General features: G+C 36.6%; 1 protein-coding gene across 1 annotated transcript; it reads right to left on the minus strand.

Moving 5' to 3' along the window:
* Positions 1-3,559: 3,559 nt before the first annotated feature.
* Positions 3,560-16,256, minus strand: tacr3l (tachykinin receptor 3-like). Its single transcript, XM_077245939.1, has 5 exons — positions 15,752-16,256; positions 12,807-12,995; positions 12,191-12,341; positions 7,192-7,388; positions 3,560-5,027 (listed from the first exon to the last, which is right to left on the minus strand). Exons 1-5 carry the CDS (start codon positions 16,117-16,119, stop codon positions 4,745-4,747), a joined length of 1,188 nt encoding a protein of 395 aa, XP_077102054.1. The 5' UTR covers positions 16,120-16,256; the 3' UTR covers positions 3,560-4,744.
* Positions 16,257-21,052: the final 4,796 nt, after the last annotated feature.

A 21,052-nucleotide genomic window follows, 5' to 3' on the forward strand; every position in this document is an offset into this window, starting at 1 on the left:
GGGTTTTGAAACAGGATGTGCCATTTAGGGCCCCTCGACAGGGACGGAAAAGGGGCTGACCACATCCACAGAGCAACTTATTGTTTAGAGAGAGATACAGTAAGGCAGTCGTCAGCATTGCTTTTGATTTATGAATAAGAATATTATCCTGTATCTTAATAATGGGCTATTATTCTTGCAATTTTGTCTGAACTATGCATGCAAGCATTCATTTATCAAGAATCTTGCGAAATGTTAAAAAACTTTCTCTTAACCAAACCTAATATGCATTACTAGATTGATTTTCACCAAAAAGTACCGTAAATATTGCGATTCTAAAAGCCACAAAACTACTGATTTATGGGTTTAATTGGAAAACATCAACAAACTAAATCTTTTATGTCCGATATACAGTAGTCAACATTTGAAGTGGATCAAAACCTTTAATCGAAGTTATACATGAATTTTGAAAAATACCTGTCTTAGGACAACTTTGATGAACTTTTTTGATCCACTTCAAATGTTGACTATCACCTGGCATTTGGGGAAACTAATGGTTCATGTGCGGTTCCCAAAATTCAACGTGAGATATTTCAATGAAATCTTTATGTAAACATTACTTTAAATGATTAACATCAACCTAGTGTCAATCTGGACGTTGCTCAAGCCCGACAAACAACACTGAACATACATCTCGGTTGAACCTTTGATTCCCTCGTGTAAATGTTTTTTTTTTTTTTGATGCACCAAAGTTCACCATCTGGTTGTGTGGGTTTTCAAACAAGTCAAACATGTAGTTATACTAACATTTAACATGTGATAAATAGTCAAAGGTTGCAAGTGTATGCAATATTCTAGGAGTCCCAGGGGTTGGTAGGACCACCTTTGCCAGCAGTGACGTTTTCCTTGATTAAGTCTTTATCAGAATTGCACATCTTGACATTGGAATTTTTGTCCATTCCATTCCAGCATTTCTCAAGCTGCATCAGAAGGACTGGGATCTGAACGCGAACTGCTTTTCTTATGTAATTCCACAGACTAGTTGAATTAGAGTCTGGAATTTGACTGAGTCGCTCTATCACTGTCATGTGAGCTGAACAAAAATCCTCTTCCCATCTCCAGTGATCATGCAGACTAAAGCATGTTCTCTTCAGGGAGTTTTTTTTGTCAGTACATTTTGTACTTTTTCTTACTTCAGAGAAAAATCCCCTAAGCAAGATGCTGTCAGCACTATTGCATGAGTGTTTTTACAGTCATATGCTCTATTAGATTAGATATCATAGAAGTGAGAATCAAAAGTTCAGTTTGGGGCTGATCAGACCATAAAACCGAGAGTCTCCCGTGGGTTTGCCAAATTCCAGCTGAGATGTAATATAAGTTCTCAAAGGCTTTTTGTTATACAAGCCAGCTATTGTCTCATTAAAGTTTTTTCTCAACTCAATGTGGGTCTCTTAGGGCTTAACTTAACTAATTATTATATAATCAACTGTGATATATGTAGTTGGTGATCAAAAGACAATAGTACAGAGATGAGCTTGGTCAGAAATGCAGTGTTCAGTACGTTCAATACATATAGTGTGCTTAAGTGTCTGTATATTTGATTTGTACAGAAATTACAGTGTTGACTGTCATAATAACATGAAATTTATGGTAAATTATCTGAATAAATGAATATGTAAGAGTCTTACGCTTAACGTGAAGTGTTTTTAGCACAGAGACAGCATTCACATAAGAGTAGGGGTGTAAAGATACCCTCAAGTCACGATTCGATATATATCACGATACCGAACTCATGATATGATATTATTGCGATACTCCAAGACATACGGTAAAAGGTTAACAAAAAATTTAACTGTTGATTAAAATACAAAATTTGATGTTGGTAACCCAATGCAAAGGACAATGGTGACACCAGAATGATTCTAAAGCTTAAAATACAGGATTATTTTAGATGAATATGCTTGCACTGACTAGATATATATATTTTTTAAATGTATAGGCCACTTTTTTACTGGTAACATACGATAACATTATATAGTAGTTTTATGTAGTACTGACACTAAAACTTGAATATTTTCTCACATTTTTTTTCATATTGGGTGACCTACAAACAACATGGTCACTATCCAAGATAATGTTGCATTTTTTATTAATTGCGATGTATTGTGCCACTATATATTGTTACACCACTAAATAAGAGCCGTGGATATGATTATATATTCTTTATAACGTCCAGGATGCCTTTTCACAAGCACAGGACGAACAAAACGTCCTGATCCTGTGACCTGACATTGTTGTTCAAATGAAGAGGGAGCTGTTGACTCATAAGAACATTACGACTGACCTTGCTGAGACCTTAAAGCTGAATGAGATGGGGCTCAAAAATACACATAATCGATAACCTTTCAGACGGTCAGTGTGAGCAGAAGGTATGACGCTGCATTATATGTGAGCTGTGTTTGGATGGATGGATAACGTATGATGAGGTGATACAGTGCGCGTGCACACGCGAGAGACCTAAACTTAGTGGCTTCCACTTTACCTAGACAACCTCCACCAAATCTTCAATGGAGGCAGTTACAAGCATTTGTGATCATGAGGGATCAAACAAAACAAACATCTTAAACAAAAATTCAACTTTTTTTGTTGCTTTTTTGTCTTTACTGGCACTTACGTCAATGTCTGGGCTGTGGCTCATTCAACAGGGAATAAGAAAGGGAGATATAAGGATGTACCGGGGGTAAACAGGAAATCATGTGAAAGAGGCTCTTTACATCATACTAAAAAAGAGATGTCTAACATTATGCATTTCTATTATATCTTATTAAAAATAACTTATTTAATACTGAACTGAACTATTCTCTCCTTCAACTATTCTCCTCAGGGAGAGAAAAAAAGACAAAATAACTTTGAATTTCTTATCTCTCGCGGATTGCTGTTATAGAGTTGTTATAGAGTTTAAAGAAGGAAATTAACGTTTCCTTTAAAATTCAAAATACACAATTTCCTGACGTTAGATTTAAGCTGCGGCGGGAACAATGTGTCCTGAATGTTTGTTTTTAACCTTCAATTGGCTTTCACCAGCACACATTCCTCGTCTAACTAAGAATACAAGCAATGGCGCCATCTAGTGGTTGCACTGACTTACACATAATTAAAACAACGTGTTATACAGGCTGTTCAAGTGCATTTATAAAAAAGAAAAGAAAGTAGTTTGTTCATGTAGCCGTTTTCAAAATAGGTGAATATTCGATTGCAGTCTTTTCACACCTGATTTTCTGAAGAAAATGGAACGGAATGCAAGTTTGATTCCAAAATATTCCAAGGCAGACACGTGACTTTAACTTGACTAACAACAAGTTTAGCAATAATTCAGCACTGTCCAGCAACCGTACAAGAGCAATGCATGAATGCATGTGGACAAAAAAAAAAAGGATCTACAGATAGCACACCTCTTAATTGTTCATTTTAAATCAATTAATTTCTACTTAACAAAAATGTTGGCTGAGGCTTCAAATCAGCCGTCAATATAATGAAAAAATATTGCGTTTCTCACAGAACATGATTCTTCCAAAGAATGTTGTCATCATTTATTTTGTTCAATTTAATAAATATTTTGTTGTTCACACTCAACATCCAAACAATGTATTCACAGTAACAACATTATTCGTGTCTCACATGCTTCAGGTTATCTTTAGCTTAAATCAAATCATTACAACAAAGCATGAGTAAAAGCCAAAAAAAAAAAAAAAAAAAAAAAAATCAGCACATATAAATGTGAAAGCATTTTATGTTATTTTTTTATGACTATACTGTGATTTAGATATAGCATAACAAAAATGTAACTTTGCACATCACTTACTATACAAATCATTAAACAGTACATAGTAAATAGAACATTATAGCACACAATATATATCAAATATGAACAAGAAACAACAAAAACTGACATAAAAGGTATTGTAGTCTGTAATTTAACAAAACATGGGCAGAGTTTTGTTCACCAATGTATGTGAGAATGGTTTTACGAAATTCACAAGTAAATTCCATTATTTCTGTCACTCAGTGGATGCAGCATATGTTATACACATTATTTGAAGTCATTTCACTTATTTTCTGACATTGCTTCATAACTTTGTCATAAAACCTGGCTTAAAGTTTGTTGGCTCAGATGTGCTATTACGTTTTACATTCAGTTGCACTTTTGAAGTCAGTCTCTCAGTTCAGACTGAGATACACTTCAAATACAGAGGGAGAAGTGTTGGCTATAAGTATGCACAATATTACAGTTCTATGTATTTTTAAAGGGTTAGTTCACCCAAAAAGGAAAAAACTGTCATAATTTACTCACCCTCATGTCATTCCAAACCATAGACTTTCCTTCATCTTCGAGATTTCTGTCCCTTCATTGACAGCAATGCAACTACGACTTTGACGCTTCAAAAAGTTCGTAAAGAGATAAAAAAAAATACATATGAATCGAGCGGTTTAGTCCAAATTATCTGAAGAGACACAATTGCTTTAGAATATATGAACAGACTGAATTTAAGCTTTTTATGTTTGTCATGTCTTAAATGCTTATCATCGCACAATGTGTACTATGTTCTATTTTAAAAATGAGAAGGCAGTATGCAGTATATACTTGGCAGCATGCACTGAGTAGTAAGCTAAACTACACTGATCATGTTCCAAATTCTCCACTTGGAGGCAGTATTACTTCATCACACTGCAGATGATTGAAAGCGTGAGTATATTGGGAGCATCTTCAGCTGAGTTGCTCGCTTGCAAACACTGGCTCTCTGTGAAGACAGAGTTTAGTCGCTGCTGTGTTTTGGACTTTGACCTCGACCTGACACTGGGACTTGGTGCTCTTCCGGTTGCTGTGGCGGGGGTCATCTCCGTGGACGCTGGTGTCGACCCGGGACAGGGTGCACATGCTGCTCTGGTAACGTGGATGGAGACAGGTGGGACGGAGCTCTAGCTCATCGTAGCTCGATACATGGATGAAGGGACACCACCGGAAGGCCCTTTTGAAGCCGGCTCTAAACCTGGAGGTTTGGAAAAAAATGATTTACTCATTGAAATAATTTCCCATTAATAATATTAATATAATTGCTTCATAATATTTTCAGCCCTTCGAAAAAATATTTATATAATATAAGACCAAGTTACTTGCTAGTTGACAGGTAAATATATTAAAGTATATGTAGTTTAAATAGAACTTTTTTACTTTTTTATATTCAAATAATATATTACAAATATATAATATATTTTAATTCAATATTATTAAATATAATAAAATATAATATATTAACATTATATATATATTACAATATTTAATATTAATATATAATGTTATTACAAATAAATATTAAACGATTATTTATATATATATATATATACATTTATTTTAATGTAAAATGTTTTAATTGGTTTATTTATTACTATTTTTATATTAAATAAGACCATGTTACCTGCAAGTTAACTATAAAGTTAATTAAGAACTATGTTTACATTAAACTGTTTAAGCTAAACTGATGATACCTTTTATATTCAAAAGAACAATACTTATATGGGGTTGGACAATAAAACTGAAACACAGGCCAATATAGAGTTGGACTTTTGCTTCTTCACAGATTTCCCATCGCATCAGTATAAGAGCAGAGCGTAAAGGTTGATTTAGCAGAGCAATAGCACAGTTGTACATTAAATATAATGGGAGATATATCAGAGTTCAAGAAAGGGCAAATTGTGGGTGCGCTCTCGCTGGCTCATTTGTGAGCTCTGGTATCCAGAGTAATGTCGCCATCCAACGGGAGTAACTGTCGATGCAAGAGGAAGCTGTCTGAAAGGGATGTCCAGGTATTAACCCGGGTTTTAAACATAAAAACCCCAAACTCACTGCAGAATTGAATGCATAACTCAACTCTCCTGTTTCCTCCAAACTGTTCGCCCGGAGCTCCACAGAATCCATATTCATAGTTAGGCTGCTATAGCCAGGACTCTGTTCACGCGTGTCAATGCCAAATGTCGGTTTTATTTCTCTGATGAATCCACCTTCACTGTCTTTCCCTGCCAAGGACTACCCAACCATTCTGGAGGAACATGTGCACCTAATCGTTCAAACATTGTACCATGAAGGGGGTGCCTAATATCAGCATGATAATGCACCAATACACACAGCAAGGCTGGTGACAGAATGGTTTGATGAACATGAAAGTGAAGTTGAACATCTCCCTGTCCAACCCCTCTGTATATATACACTGCCACTCAAAAGTTAAGGATCGGTAACATTTTTTTATGTTTTTAAAAGGAGTCTCTTCAGCTCACCAAGGCTGCATTTATTTGATTAAAAAAACAACAACAACAAAAAAACAACAACAGTAATATTGTGAAATATTATTAAAAATTATGTAAATATTCCTGTGATCAATGCTAAATTTTCAGCATCATTACTCCGGTCTTCAGTGTCACATGATCCTTCAGAAATCTTGCGATGCTCAAAAACCTTTTATGATTATTATCAATGTTGAAAACTGTTTTTTTTAGGATTCATTGATGAATAGAAAGAAATTCAAAAGAACAGCATTTATCGGAAATAGAAAGCTTTAGTAACATTATACACTAACGTTCAAAAGTTTGGGTCAGTCAGAATTTTTTTTGGGAGAAATATCAAAGAAATCAATACTTTTCTTCAGCAAGGATGCATCAAAATGATCAAAAGTTACTGTAAAGACCTTTGTTTATTTACAAAAGATTCTATTTCAAATAAATGAAATAGAACTTTCTATTCATCAAAGAATCCAGAACAAATGTGCACAACTGTTTTCAACACTGATAATTATAATGAATGAGCATCACATCATCAAAATATATTCAAATACAAAACAATTATTTAAAATTGTCATATATAACAATTTTACTGTTTTTTTGTTGCTGTATTTTTAATCAAACAAATGCAGCCTTGGTGAGCACAAGAGCCTTCTTTTAAAAACATTAAAACTTTTTGACACAGTTCTTAATAAAAATAATAATAATACAGAATCATTCTTATATTGAAAATCTATATTTTCAAATAAAAATGATGCAACATATATTTATTTGGCAGGTGAGAAGCCTTTGGACAGAATTCTTTCTCAATTTTCTCCATTGGCAGATGTGACGAAAAGTAAATTTTGCACCCTGACTGTGTGTTTGTATACGTTTCATTACCTGCCATTCAGACAGCAGTAAATAATCGGGTTGTACATGGTGGAGCTCATGGCCAACCACAGCACAGACAGATAGACCTGCTGGATGGACTTCCTCTTGTTCAGACGCTTGTTTAGGCCCGTCACAATAAAGTAGATGTGATAGGGCAACCAGCAGAGGGCAAAGGTCACCACCACCACGATCATCATCTTCACCACCTGAGGAGAGAGCAAATGATCATCTAAAGTCACAACACGAAGCACATGCAAGCTAAACATGAGTTTTTTTGGCTTCTTGCTGGAACAAAACAGCATCAGGGAAAGTCACGGCTCAGCTCGTAAGAACTCAAAGCATCTGCTGCCATCGCTCAGTGAATAAAAACTCCAACCTGGAAACAGATAATGAATGACTAGGGGAAATATGATTGATAGTGATTTGGCACCACACTGAAAGTCATCAGGCATGTGTGAGTCAAGTTTCATTTAGAGTCGTCGTAATTTTTAATCACGAAAGAGCAGGAGGAAATTGCAGTGTGCTAAAAAGTAGTAGATAATTGCACATTTCATATTGTAAATGCAACCAAAGTGATTTTGATGGGCAAAAAAGGTAATATTATTACAATTTTAAATAACTGTTTTCTATTTGAATATGTTTTAAAGGGTTAGTTCACCCAAAAATGAAAATTATGTCATTAATGACTCACCCTCATGTCGTTCCAAGCCCTCAAGACCTCCGTTCATCTTCGGAACACAGTTTAAGATATTTTAGATTTAGTCCGAGAGCTTTCTGTCCCTCCATTGAAAATCTATGTGCGGTATACTGTCCTTGTCCAGAAAGCCAATAAAGACATCATCAAAGTAGTCCATGTGACCTCAGTGGGTTAGTTAGAATTTTTTGAAGCATCGAAAATACATTTTGTTCCAAGAATAACAAAAACGATGACTTTATTCAGCATTGTATTCTCTTCCGGTTCTGTTGTCAATCCACGTTCACGAGGCCAGTGACGCTGCTGACGTAAGACGCTGCTGATGTGTTATCTGGTGTAACCCGTGTATTCGGGTTCAAATAAATATGTCTGGTTAAAAAAAATGCAAGTCTTCCCCTGTGTGGAAATCCTTAGACATGTTTGCAAAGATTGTTTTGTTTACAGCGTGTGTCTCCCTCAGACTGTAAACGAAGCTCGGGCGCACCAGATAACACGTCAGCTCGTCTTACGTCAGCGGACTCATGAACGCGGATCCACAACAGAACCGGAAGAGAATACAATGCTGAATAAAGTCGTCGTTTTTGTTATTTTTGGAACAAAATGTATTTTCGATGCTTCAAAAAATTCTAACTAACCCACTGATGTCACATGGACTACTTTGATGATGTCTTTATTGGCTTTCTGGACAAGGACAGTATACCATACATAGATTTTCAATGGAGGGACAAAAAGCTCTCGGACTGAATCTAAAATATCTTAAACTGTGTTCCGAAGATGAACGGAGGTCTTACGGGCTTGGAACGACATGAGGGTGAGTCATTAATGACATAATTTTCATTTTTGGGTGAACTAACCCTTTAAGATGTCATTTATTCCTGTGCTCAAAGCTGAATTTTCAGCATCATTACTCCAGTCTTCAGTGTCACATGATCCTTCAGAAATCACTCTGATATGATGCTTGGATGCAAAAGAAACATTTATTATTTTCATCAATGTTGAAAACAGTTGTGCTGCTTCATTTTTTTGTGGAAACTGTGATACTTTTTTTTTCAGGATTCTTTGATTAATGGAAAGTTCAAAAGAGCAGCATTTATTTAGAAACCGAATTCTATTGTAACATTATAAATGCCTTTACTTTGACTTTTGTAAAATTAGATTAAAAGTATTAATTTTCTTATGGACCCCAAACTTTTAAATGGTGGTATCAGAATAAACCACGTCGAATTTATTTGCTAATATCTTTCAAAGATTTGATGGCTTTTACAAATTCAGTGATTAGAGTTCATTCATCAACCTGTTCACCAAACTTTGTTTTCGAACTTCGACTATAATCAGAGTTATCGCAGTCCTAGCCAATCAAATTAGGGATTTTTAGATAGTGCTTGAGGATTTATGTGTATAATACGCATTAGATGGTCAGTCTGAGGCCGAGACTAAACAACATAACGCAGACCAACAAGGTTTGGACTGCATCAAACACTTCCCCTTGCATGCAATTCATATCTTTCCCCTTTGTTTTTTAAAACCAAACACTTTGCACCTCCACCAAAACTGGCACCTCCATCATTAACGGTAAAATCTTCCACGCTTTTGAAAACAACACACAAACATCCTTCATTCTCCAAAGTCCTCTGCTCACGACAAACTTTGAAAAGCCACTCACATCGTCTCATTAATTTGCGCATAATTTGACACAAACCTGTTTGAAAAGACAAAGAAACGCCATTCGTCATCAATCAATGCACACGTTCATTTGCACCTTGTCTGTAAAAAGACGACAAGAGTCTTGTACCCTGAAAAGACCCCACTGTAGTTTAATGAGCAATGGAGCCCTACAAATCATTTCTGACTGACAGTTACACAAAGCAGAGAAAGGTTAGGTATGACGTAAACCGACCAGCAGACACGACGGCACAAGTGTCAGAGAACTTGTCCTTTTTATGCCAGTTTGGCACAAGTTTTTTAAGTTTTATAAATGGATAAATGGTCTTCAATCAGTGTGAAAGCACTATGTCTTTCAGGAGGGCAGGTGAACATGACCTGTCAGGAGGCTATACAGTTTTCTACTCATTGTGAATTATGCTGTTTTCTCATGGTTCATGACATCCTGCAAAAGGGAAAGCTAAAAATACAGAGTACCCTGGATTAGATCTAACTTTCGTAAAAAAAACTGATGCATTTATCATAAGTGCAAATTTGTCACATGTGAGTCGCATCTTCTGTTGATTATTTTCTTTATATAGAAAATTCTGTCTTCATCTACATCTTCAGGTCACTTGAATCTTTTTCCCCATTTGTAGCCACTTTCTGCGGTTTTGCTCGTAATCAAAAACAATTATGAAACAAAATGGTTACACTTTATTGTGAATTAATAAATGCCTTCTGAAGCGAAACGATGTGTTTTTATGTGAAAAATATCCATATTTAAAACTTTATAAACTACAAGCACGGGCTTTCCAATGGCCACCATTAAAGAAATTAATTTAATAAATAAAAACTGTCCATTTCCTTTTAAGGAAGAAATATAGAAATTCCTCATAATCTATTTTAAACTTTTTTTTTCCCATCAAGAGTCTGAGAAACACTTCACACACCCTGTGAAACCTACTGGAATCCTTTCCATTACATTGCAGCCAATCAGAGCGTTCTTCACAGGGATGAATGGGGTTTGGGAAGCGATTGTGAGTAAAGGTGAGTAAACAAGTGCTTTAATCCAGCATAATCCTATGGTTATATTTGAAATGTTTCCATAATCTCTGCATCAAACACAAAAGTAGTGGATTACATAGAATGTTCACAGTCATTAATGTGAACCATTTGTGCACAATAAGAGATGAATTGTCCTAGAATCATCCCTGAGACGGACCTGTGATTGTTCCACGTGTGCCAGCGTGTGTCTGAACGCGCCGGCTCAAAAAAAGCTCAGAGCTGACCGGAGAGATAAACCAGACATGACCTTAATCTGTCGAAAAATCTCAAATGGATATAACAATACAGTGAGATACGCTAAGTACAGGTAACAATAAATACATAGATTAATTTCTATGATTTGCAAATGCATGGGTTCATTTCTTAAACATTGTCCTTTAGTCACCTCATTCTGACAATAGTACCGAGGACAGAGAGATTATATGAGAGAGAAATCATTCGGTACTTACATGCAGTGTAGCATAACTTTCTCTCCGATAACACGAATACTTTCACTTTGAAAGATTTGAAAAGACTTAAGACTCATTTTGGTTACACTTTAGACATTCTACTAACTATAGGCCTACACTGTAAAAAAAAAAAAAATCAGTGAAAAATATAGGGTGAAAAACTGACAGCTGTGGTTGCCAGAACTTTACCGTAAAAAAATACGGTAGCAAAAATACGAAAGCAACATTTTAGGTGTTTCATTATCTGATATAATGTTAATTTACCAACATTTTGAAGTACTAATATCTGTTTTGGACCACTGTAATACACGGACAACCGCCAATAGGTTTTGATGAGAGTCACATGATGAATCATAGCTCATTACAAACAGCTTTTCCACAAACTGAGAAAGTTGACAAAAATATATTGAACCTGCGCATTCTGATTCACACAAATACTAAACACCATCATGGTAACACCAAAATGGTAATTTTAAAAATGCAATAAATATTAATTTAACAACATTAAACGTAACATAAAACCCTATAATGTACATTACCGATTAGAAAAAAATAAGAAAAACTATGAAGAAACAGTTATTTCAACAAAAATACATCAAATGTGAAGTGTCACGCAGGGAATTGTGGGAATGTTAATTTATGGTTTTTCACTGTAAATTATACAATGACTTGTTCTTTTTCTCTTCCAAAAACTGTAAATCTAACGGTATTTTGCTGTGAAATGGCATTAAATGTACGGTTAGATCTATCAATGTTTATTCACTGTATATAGTACGGGAACTTTCTGTTAACCAATTAACAGTTTTTAACCGCAACGTCTTTTACCATTAAAATCACGATAATTTTTTACAGTGTAAGTAACTTTGCAACTACATGTCAACTAACTCTCTTTAGAGCAGTAGAAGACTGAATTGACTTGTATTTGCAAAGTTACTAATAGTCAGAAGATTTTCTGTTGGGTGAGCATCAAAATAAAGAGATAGCAGATATTAAGTCTGCGAACACTTTATTGACGTTTTTCAAAATATGTTTATTTTTTATGTTCTGCATAAGAAAGAAAGTAATAAAGGCTTGGACAGGCATGATGGAATAAGTAAATGAGGACCTGTACAGTTTTGATCTCCTAACGCAATGCATGCATTTCCAAACTTCTTACCTTCCTTTTAGCACGCAGTTGTCCAACATAATTGTCAGATGAATCTCCAGGAATCTCTCCTCCCCAAAGTGTCACCCCGACTATAGTGTAGGTGACACCCATCACCACTAGGGGCAGCATGTACACCAGCACTGTTACTATAATATGATACCTGCACAGGTGAGAGGAGAGGAAGTCGTTGTGAAAAACAAGTGGCTTTTATGGAGCTCGCCAAATGATAAAACAAAGTACCTAATGCCCAGGGTTGGATATTTACACAATAAATTTAGATTCGGAGTTGGAATGACTGTTTACGCTTCTCACACCATTTAGGCACTGGTAAATAGGTAATGTGTTTGGTTTTCTCGCCTCACTGCCAGATGGCACTTAGTGTAAAGACAGCAGGATATGTAAAACCAGAAAGAGCATTACCAATATTTGAGGAGTGAAAGCAGAGCCTGCATGAGAAGTGCAGGCTGTACATAAATTACAGTCAAGCGGAAAAAGTTACAATCAAGCATAAAAAAAGCCAATCAGGCATTGCCAAAATATCATCTTGCTGTCGAGAATCCTGAGTGAAATCAACCTTATTAATAACTGATTTGGAACTTTTGTTTGGAACAAATAAATCTCTTACATGAACGAATCCTCAGCGGGTCTCGGCCAGGCAACGTAGCAGACGGTTCTGCGAGGCATCGTTCTCGTGGTGGAGTAGAAACACAGCGGGAAAGCCAAAATCACCGCCAGGGCCCAAATACAGAGAATCACCACTTTAGTAGCGGTAGCTGACAGACGAGGCTTCAGAGGGTGAATTATGGCCATGTACCTGCACAAAGAAAAACATTATTTTTTTCATGCTTTGGTCAATTTGGGGCTATTTTGCTTTTCATGTGTTGTTTCAGACTAATAAAACGTGCAAAATAAAAAATATAAGAGTTTAATTTATAGCACTTTTTGTTGTTGCAAGCATCATTTCAATTACAATACATATGTTTACCAAAATGATTTTTTTCTTCAGTCAGAAATCTCCACTTTAGCAGCAGATTTATTCCTATCTATATTCCAACGGTTTTTACAGAGGGGTTTGTTCATGTATCATTAACCTGATTTATATAGCATTTTATTCCTAAAAACATGGTGAAATTTTTTTCTGGCTGTTGACAGTATTAAAAGTTGCAAGTTGTGAAAAAAATGTGATCTAGGACCTTTGTACAGTGCGTGCCATTAAAAAGACTGTATGTCTATCCCTCACAGCCTTGTTTTCATCTGTATTAAATTCAATATGGCGTCTAATCTTAGTAATGAAAAAGAGATATGCAAATATGTCATATTTCAACACAAAGTGATAAGAATTTTTAACCTGGCTTTAACCAAGAATTTACGCAAATGAGTGCATGTTTACTTAGATAATCCATAATTTGCATTTCTGAACATAAGATTTGAGAAATTTTGTAATATATTTTTTGCTATTCTTAGGCAATCAACTGGGAAATTATTGTGATATCTGTTAAATCAGTTCAATATTTTACCCTATTCACCTGTGGTTTCTTGCCTTAAAGTCACCATGAAATATAAATGGAAAAATCTTATTTTTTATGGAATATTGCAGTACTTTCTTTTCAATGATCTATCTGTGCAAATCATTTTTTTTTAATTCATGTGCCTCATAATTTGTAATCAAAGTAACTTCCCCTCCCTCTAGCTCTTCTCTTCTCTGATGACATGTTTACTGGCGAGAGGGCGGAGCAACCTGTCACTCACATCAGATCCACCAATAGCAAACCACAACCATCCAATCCATTCCCAATGGACAAAATCAAGTCCCACCCTACATTTTTTCTTCAAGAATCCGTTTCACTCAGATATAGGTCACAAAAAGTTAGAAAAGTCTAGTGCAATTTCCATTTCATCCTGACTTCAAACTTAAAATAGACAAAAAAAACATAACGCATAATAAGCCTGCTTAACTCTGGAGTAAATTAGCGCATTCTCTCTAATAAAAAAGCACTTCCACTATGAGCGTATATTTCTAAAATATAACGGAATATACATACATTAAACACAAATGTCGGTATAGGTGGCATTCCCATTAATTAATATAGTCTTGTATGTTGATGACATTTATGGGTAATTAATATTGAAAAATGAAATGCATTATTAAAATCTATTTTAATTCCACCCTATCTAAAGGATAACCTTTTGATAATAGGACTGAAAAGGCGAGCAGTCATATGGACATGAACATTCGCGCATGATGAAAGATTACATAGAGTTAGGATGAACTGATGTTCTCTGGCTCACACAGCCACAGACTGGGCTTGTAAGCTTTTAATGAAGGAAAAGCCCCCCAATGCTCTGTATAATGCAGTTCAGTATCAAAGATCTCATCTCAGCTCATTAGATGCATTCATGACTAACTGGATGCTATGAATGTTGATTGCACAAGGTTACATTATTGTATCATCTGAGCTCTGCATAATTCTGTAAATGAACAGGTGGAAAAGGAAGGAAGAGGAAGAAAGAAGCCTTGGTCCTTAAAAGCATGTTCCTCTCTTTGTGCTGCGGTTCTCACATACCTTCTTCCCATGACTTTTCTAGTCTTTAATGATAACTTGATACGAATTCCTTTTTAAAAATACTAACAAAAAGCAGGGTGATGTCAGGTGAAATGCATGGGCCAGATAGGTTGAGTTGTAGTTCTAAAGATTAAATATCCAATCCTTGTAAACTACTTGCCAAAACAGCACTAGACATGTAACGGCATTGATTGCCATTTTGTAAACCATTTTAAAGAGGCTGGTTTATACCGTTTTTATATTCATACAAAATACCAAACATCTAAATAAAATGGTATCATAAACAATATATTGATTATTTCTATAATAAATAATGCTGAGATTTGCAAAATAATTTTATCGAATAAAAAGCTCACTTTGTGACTTTTAAGAGCCTTTTCAAGCCTTCCAATTTTTGTTACAATCATAAAATCATCTCAAATTCTCTCTCACACGCATTTTATCACTTTTATTGTAGTTCCATTTTATAAATTCAATTAGAGTTTTTGTACAGATTGACAGGACCTGAATTGAATAGTTCTCAAATAATTTTTTGATCATATTTTCAAAAGAATGCTAGAAGAAGAGACCTGAATAAACATAGAAAGAGCCGTCTGGAAAATGTGCAGGAAGCACCTTTAACATCTGTAGAACATTTCCATTCCACAAAAGGTTCTTTACAGTGGAAAAACATGTTCTTTAGAATATTGAAATGTTCTTCACACTAAGGAAAAAAAAGGGGGGTTTTAAGAACTGTTCACTGAAATATTCTTTAGGGAACCAAAAATGGTTCTTATTTTTCTGTTTGGTTTTTTTTGTTGTTTTTTTTTCAAAAGTGGAACCCCACTTTTGGAACCGTAGACGGTTTACACAGATATGTCTATTACTTTTTAAAGATTCTATTAATTTCCGTGTCTTCTGGAAATGCCAATTTCCATGGGAACCCTTAATCAATTACCCCAGCTTAATGTTTGTGTGAATAATGAACCCTGATCAGAATGTTATAATTGGTCATAAACAGTATTACCTGTCGACTGCAATCGCTGTCATGGAGTAAATGCTGGCAAACACGGCGGTCACGGGAAAGAAGTTGTGGAACTTGCAGTACACCTCTCCAAAGTACCACTCTCCGTGCGTGGCGTAAATGAAGTTGATGAGCGTGTTGAAGGCGGCCATCGAGGCGTCGGAGAACGCCAGGTTGAGCAAGAAATAGTTGGTAACGGTGCGCATCCGTTTATGGGCCAAAATGATCCATATAACGATGATGTTCCCGAACACGGCGACCGCGAGCACGGTGCTGTACGCGACCGACCAGACCGCGACACGCCACGCCGGCTGCACGAACTGATTCGTGAAATTACGCGTTACGTTTGAGCCACTCTGGAGACCAGCCATGATCAACTTAATGTGATATCCTTCTTAAACAGTTAGACTTTTTTCTGGGATATATATTTAATCCTCTATCAAGAATCAAGAATAGATATGGCGCGTCCTCGTGCTCTCCATCCAATGTGTCCAAAATAGCGGTGACGCGCATATGACAGACGTCTGGAGATGCTCCTGCCACATGTTGCTGCTCAAATGAACATGCATAAGTGGGATAGTTTTAGTAGATTTGGAACTGATAAATGCTTTATAGCCTCAGCCTGTGAGGTTTGTGATGCAACAGCTCTCCTAAATGTATCAAAAATATTTTAAATATGACTTCTGAACAAAATTTACGGGTTTGGAACAACATGAGGGTGAGTTATTAATGACAACATTTTATTTTTGGGTGAACTATCCCTCTGATGGAGAAAAATCCTTGATGGAACCAGACTCAGCTGGAGGAGCCTGTCCTCCTTATTACAATACAGTTACATATGCCAAATAATATCTTACATATTGTCTTATACTAGCCAAGCATTCATTGAAGACATTATTAAAATGTTATTAAGCCAATGTTTCATTTGTAAAGATAATGACTAGTATGGATAATGACTGATAGTCTTTTGATGTTCGTCTTAAGCTGACGGAAAGGATGAAGGAAATAGTAAGTGAAGCGTATGTTGATGTCTAGCTGGTATAAACTGTAATTGGCAGTAGAGTTGCTCTAGTCTTTGAAGTATATCCTAAAAATGGCAGGCAGTGAAGATTCAGTAGTTTTGAACCTTTTTAAAAGTCTTCTCAAATGAGCAATATTCACTGTCCACGAATGAGTTGCCACAACATTTTCCACATCTTTGTCTCTGAGCAGACAGATGACGCAAAATATCTCAGTGTGATGCAAATTTAAATTCAGTGTGAGAAGAACATCCTGCGCATCAAGGCGACATTTGAATATCATTGTCAAACTCTTTGGTTGTCAAAAAGAGAATAATATTCTGCCATTATTTATGAATCTTCATGCAACTCTTTTCCATCCAAGAACAGGTCTGTCAAGTTAAAATAAAATAAAAAACACCATAAAAGAAACAGTAATATTCATACAATAGCTTTGTGCAAGGAGCAGATTAATATGAAAAGGAGGAGAGTATTATGTGAATAAAGATTCATTTTCTTTTGAGATATGTGCATGACTCATATGAAGTTCTTTTATGATGATTTTTTTGTGTGTCTGTTCTGGAGTATGACGAACATGAACTTGTTATAAGCGTATACTCTCAGTGTTTCCCATTGAGTAGGTGTGCGTGGATGTTTGTGCACGTGTGTTTACAATCATTTGTCTGTGTGTGTTCTAACCACAGAAAGGCCATGTTATGCATCCCACCACACACCCCAGGTCCAGGTGGTTTTGTACCTTTCATCTTCGACCATTTCATTAATCCTTTGAGGCTTCCGCAGGTGTTTGAGCTCTCCAGGAAGAAGCTGCCCTTTTATGCAGATCTGGCAACCTCCACTGACGCCTGTCGGAGGAGTCCAGCTTTCACACTCTCTGTCAGTGCCTGGGGAGAAGCTTTTCCAATTAAAAGGGATTAAACTCTGATTGAAGCACACTTAATGAATCAGATCAACAGTTGCTTCCTCTACTTCACAAGGGGGAATAATGACTAATGGCACAATGCAAGTGTGGCTGTGTATTAGGGCGAGTTTGTTATTGCAAATGGACTCTAATGGGGGAATCATCAATCAACAGGTGAATGTTTAAAATGTGGATTCTCAATTGAAATTAGGGCTTGTGCAGCCCAATTTTATAATCAAAATAAAACCAAGATTGCAATATGTCAGTGCAATTCCTATCAAATTTAATTAAATAGATGTTGAAGCGTGGCACTGAGTTCCACACCAGCCGCACACAATCTGTGCCTCAGTTTTCAGTGTCTCAGAGCGACTCGGTTTGCAGCAAATGCTGCTCGACATGAACTCTCTTGAGTTTGTGTCACTTATAATGTGCATTTGGGAATGTAATATGCGCCAACCATCTTTCCAAACATTTAAGAAAAGCACTAATAAACCTGCTGTTGTCCACAAAAAGAGAAGCAGCCAAAATAAAAGCTTGATAGTTTTAAGATGAAGAAATGTAGACAACCACATATATTAGTAGTAGTTAGTACTATAGTATATTTCTCCCCCATAAAAGTAAGATTGAAAGTATAATTGTGCTAATTAAAATAGCAAAATTATGAGCATCCAATTAAAACGCTACTGTATTTTAGTGCAAATTTATTTTCCGCTCGGTGTAAGCCAGTCTAAAAACCAGATACCAACATGGACAAGTTGCGTGACGTGCCTTCATACTCAAAAACCATGAATTTTAAGTGCAATGTAAAAGAAAAACATCTTCATTTTCACTTCTGCCATAAGCTATGATCCTGCAGTGAGACCTCCTGAGGAAAACAAAGGTTGCTGCTAGAAAAAGTGTTGGTGAGGCCAACAGGAGGCATGCATCAGTTTTAATGAATCAATAACTATAGTGAACAAGACATTATAGGCTACTATTAAAATGCACTGTCCTTCCCTAAACTGACTCTTGTGGTCATTGAAAATTCTTGGGTGTTTCAGAGTCGGCTTTTTTAAATCATGAGCCGCTTTCACACAGAGATTCCGGAAAATACACAGATAATGTGAGCCGGCATTTGTCCCGGGATTGTTTGATTTCGGTTCATTCACACTGCCAGTGATTTGCCGGAATCTGTGAGTGCGTTCACACCAAGCGGCAACCTCACCGTCTCTCTCTTGAAACCAACAAGGAAGTGAGTTAAACTGCAAATCATTGACTGGCCGCTTGAGGCTGGCTGCACAAGTGAGTCAAATCTGTATCTCCCCCATGTTAAAATGACCAACTTTACAGCAGAAAAATTCATGTTTACAGCCTGGTTCTCTATGTGGCCTTGGTCTAAACAGCTAATTTTGCCTTTCATAACAACTGTGAGGGGGGTTAAATTTTTTATAACTCATCCGTTTAGTTGATTAATATTTAAAGGTATAGCGGAGGATTTTCTTTTTCCGGGTGGGTAGCCTATACTATTGGTCCACCTAAGTGTCAATCATTCTGGTGATATGTTTACGTAAGGCCGTTGTATGTGCTCGTCCCTAGTTTTCGCTTTTTGCGGATGCGCACTTTCATGTGTATTATGTGTGATGAGATACGGTTTGAGCCATTCCTTTGAAAATGGCTGAGGGTCGAAAGAGAAAAAATGTATACGAAGTGTATGGTAAGAAGAGAAAGGCCGCAGAATATAGAAACAAGACCAGAGTGATTTTGGGTGAATATTTCACACGCTGGCGTGCGCTAAAAGCACAGGTTGGGCTTCCCACTGACGCCGCAGTCGCGAAGATTCTACTAGACAGGTAAAGTTTGTCATGCTATTTGGAGAAATCCATTTAAAATCACTTCTAGTAAAAGTTAATGTAAGCTATGATTAGCGATGCTAGCCCTAGCACAAGTCATGCACCGCGTAGACACGGTAAACATCTCAATTTGTCTAAAGTAGCCTTATGACCAAATGGTAAATGGTATCACGCTGAAATATTCTAAAACCTTGTGTGTTCATTTTCGATAATTACAATGTGTTCACCATAGTATTTATTACACAAATGCAACAAGCTACTTCTCCATTGCATATCATGTCTTGAGTCCTCGGTCACTCAATCGATCAGTATAATAAGTAAATAAAACACGGAAGGGCAATTGACATTTTGTCTTGCGTGAATTTTTTTGAGTTAGTTTATAATTTAATATGCGTTACCTCTCGGGAGCAAATAGAGTGTTGCGCATGTGCATTTTTAAAAAATTTGGAGAGGGCGGGACTTCTCTAAAATTCGGAAAGATCCTCCGCTATACCTTTAAAGTTCTGCATAATTAAGGGTGTGTCCACTTTTGAGTGACAGGTGGATTCCCGCTGCTGTCGTTATAGTCATCATTAGCCGTGTGTCTGCTGTCTGTTAGCCGTCACGTTACCTCAGCTAATTTATCGTATTCGGGATTATTTCATACAATTTAGTACACGAATTATACCTTTGGCCACGGCGTTGGATTCCGTCGTTGTCGAGTATTGAGAGCACAACCAGCGCTGTATTTCCAGTTGTTTTCCTCGCATGCACTAATGGATGTCTGACCATTTCGTTGCTTTTTGGAGTATTCAGGCTACACTCGTTATGCGGTACCATTGCTCTTACGGGAACAGATATGCTTATTTAACTTTTAAATGTTAAATAAAAAGTACCGTAAGATGAAATCCTGCAGGTGCCAGAGCTTCTCTCCGTCCATGCAATAGATGCACGCCCTTGAATGAGCGCGGATTTCTATTGCATTTACTTGAACTTCTGAGGTAATATTTTTGGTTTAACCCATTTGAGAAATTGAGAGGCGGCCAAAATCAGATTTTAAAATCGACTGAACTGAATAAAGCTCTTTACGAACTTGACGTGCGATGCCGCGCTGACTGACATGTATGCGCATGAATCACTGTCAAACGCACAAGCTCAGAGCAATATTGTAAGTTACTGCATGATAATACATTTTTAACTAGCAGAATAATAATGCATCATGATACACATAGTCTTCCTTTTAGTTAACTATTTTAATTATTATAGTATTTCGAAGGGCAAAAACATGAACTTTAACTATTGGCTTTACTTCTACATTCAGCTGATTCTGTAGCGTGAGACCAGTAGCATAGCATTAGCACCTCAGCTCCACCATGTCACGCCTCTTTGTCCATTTTCTTTTATCCGGGAGTGACGAGAGATGACGCACTGCCAAGATGGCGAAGGTTGGCCCCTCCCACTTTAGGCTTCAAAAACGCTCTTCAGAAACCTACGGGTGACGTCACGGACACTACGTCCATATTTTTTTACAGTCTATAGTTCACACACAACCCGTAAAGATCCCGCAAAGACACATGAC

Source organism: Siphateles boraxobius, unplaced genomic scaffold, assembly GCF_051911475.1.
Source record: "Siphateles boraxobius isolate OS27281-9 unplaced genomic scaffold, OSU_SipBor_1 29, whole genome shotgun sequence".
Classification (NCBI taxonomy): domain Eukaryota; kingdom Metazoa; phylum Chordata; class Actinopteri; order Cypriniformes; family Leuciscidae; genus Siphateles; species Siphateles boraxobius.

Excerpts from the sequence above, each read along its gene's own strand:
- tacr3l (XM_077245939.1), bottom strand. The coding sequence starts at position 16,119 with ATGGCTGGTCTCCAGAGTGGCTCAAACGTAACGCGTAATTTCACGAAT. Across the intron at positions 12,342-12,806 it reads CCCGCTGAGGATTCGTTCAT|GTATCATATTATAGTAACAG; the intron begins GTAAGAGATTTA and ends TCACCTGTGCAG. Across the intron at positions 5,028-7,191 it reads TACTGCTGTCTGAATGGCAG|GTTTAGAGCCGGCTTCAAAA; the intron begins GTAATGAAACGT and ends CCAAACCTCCAG.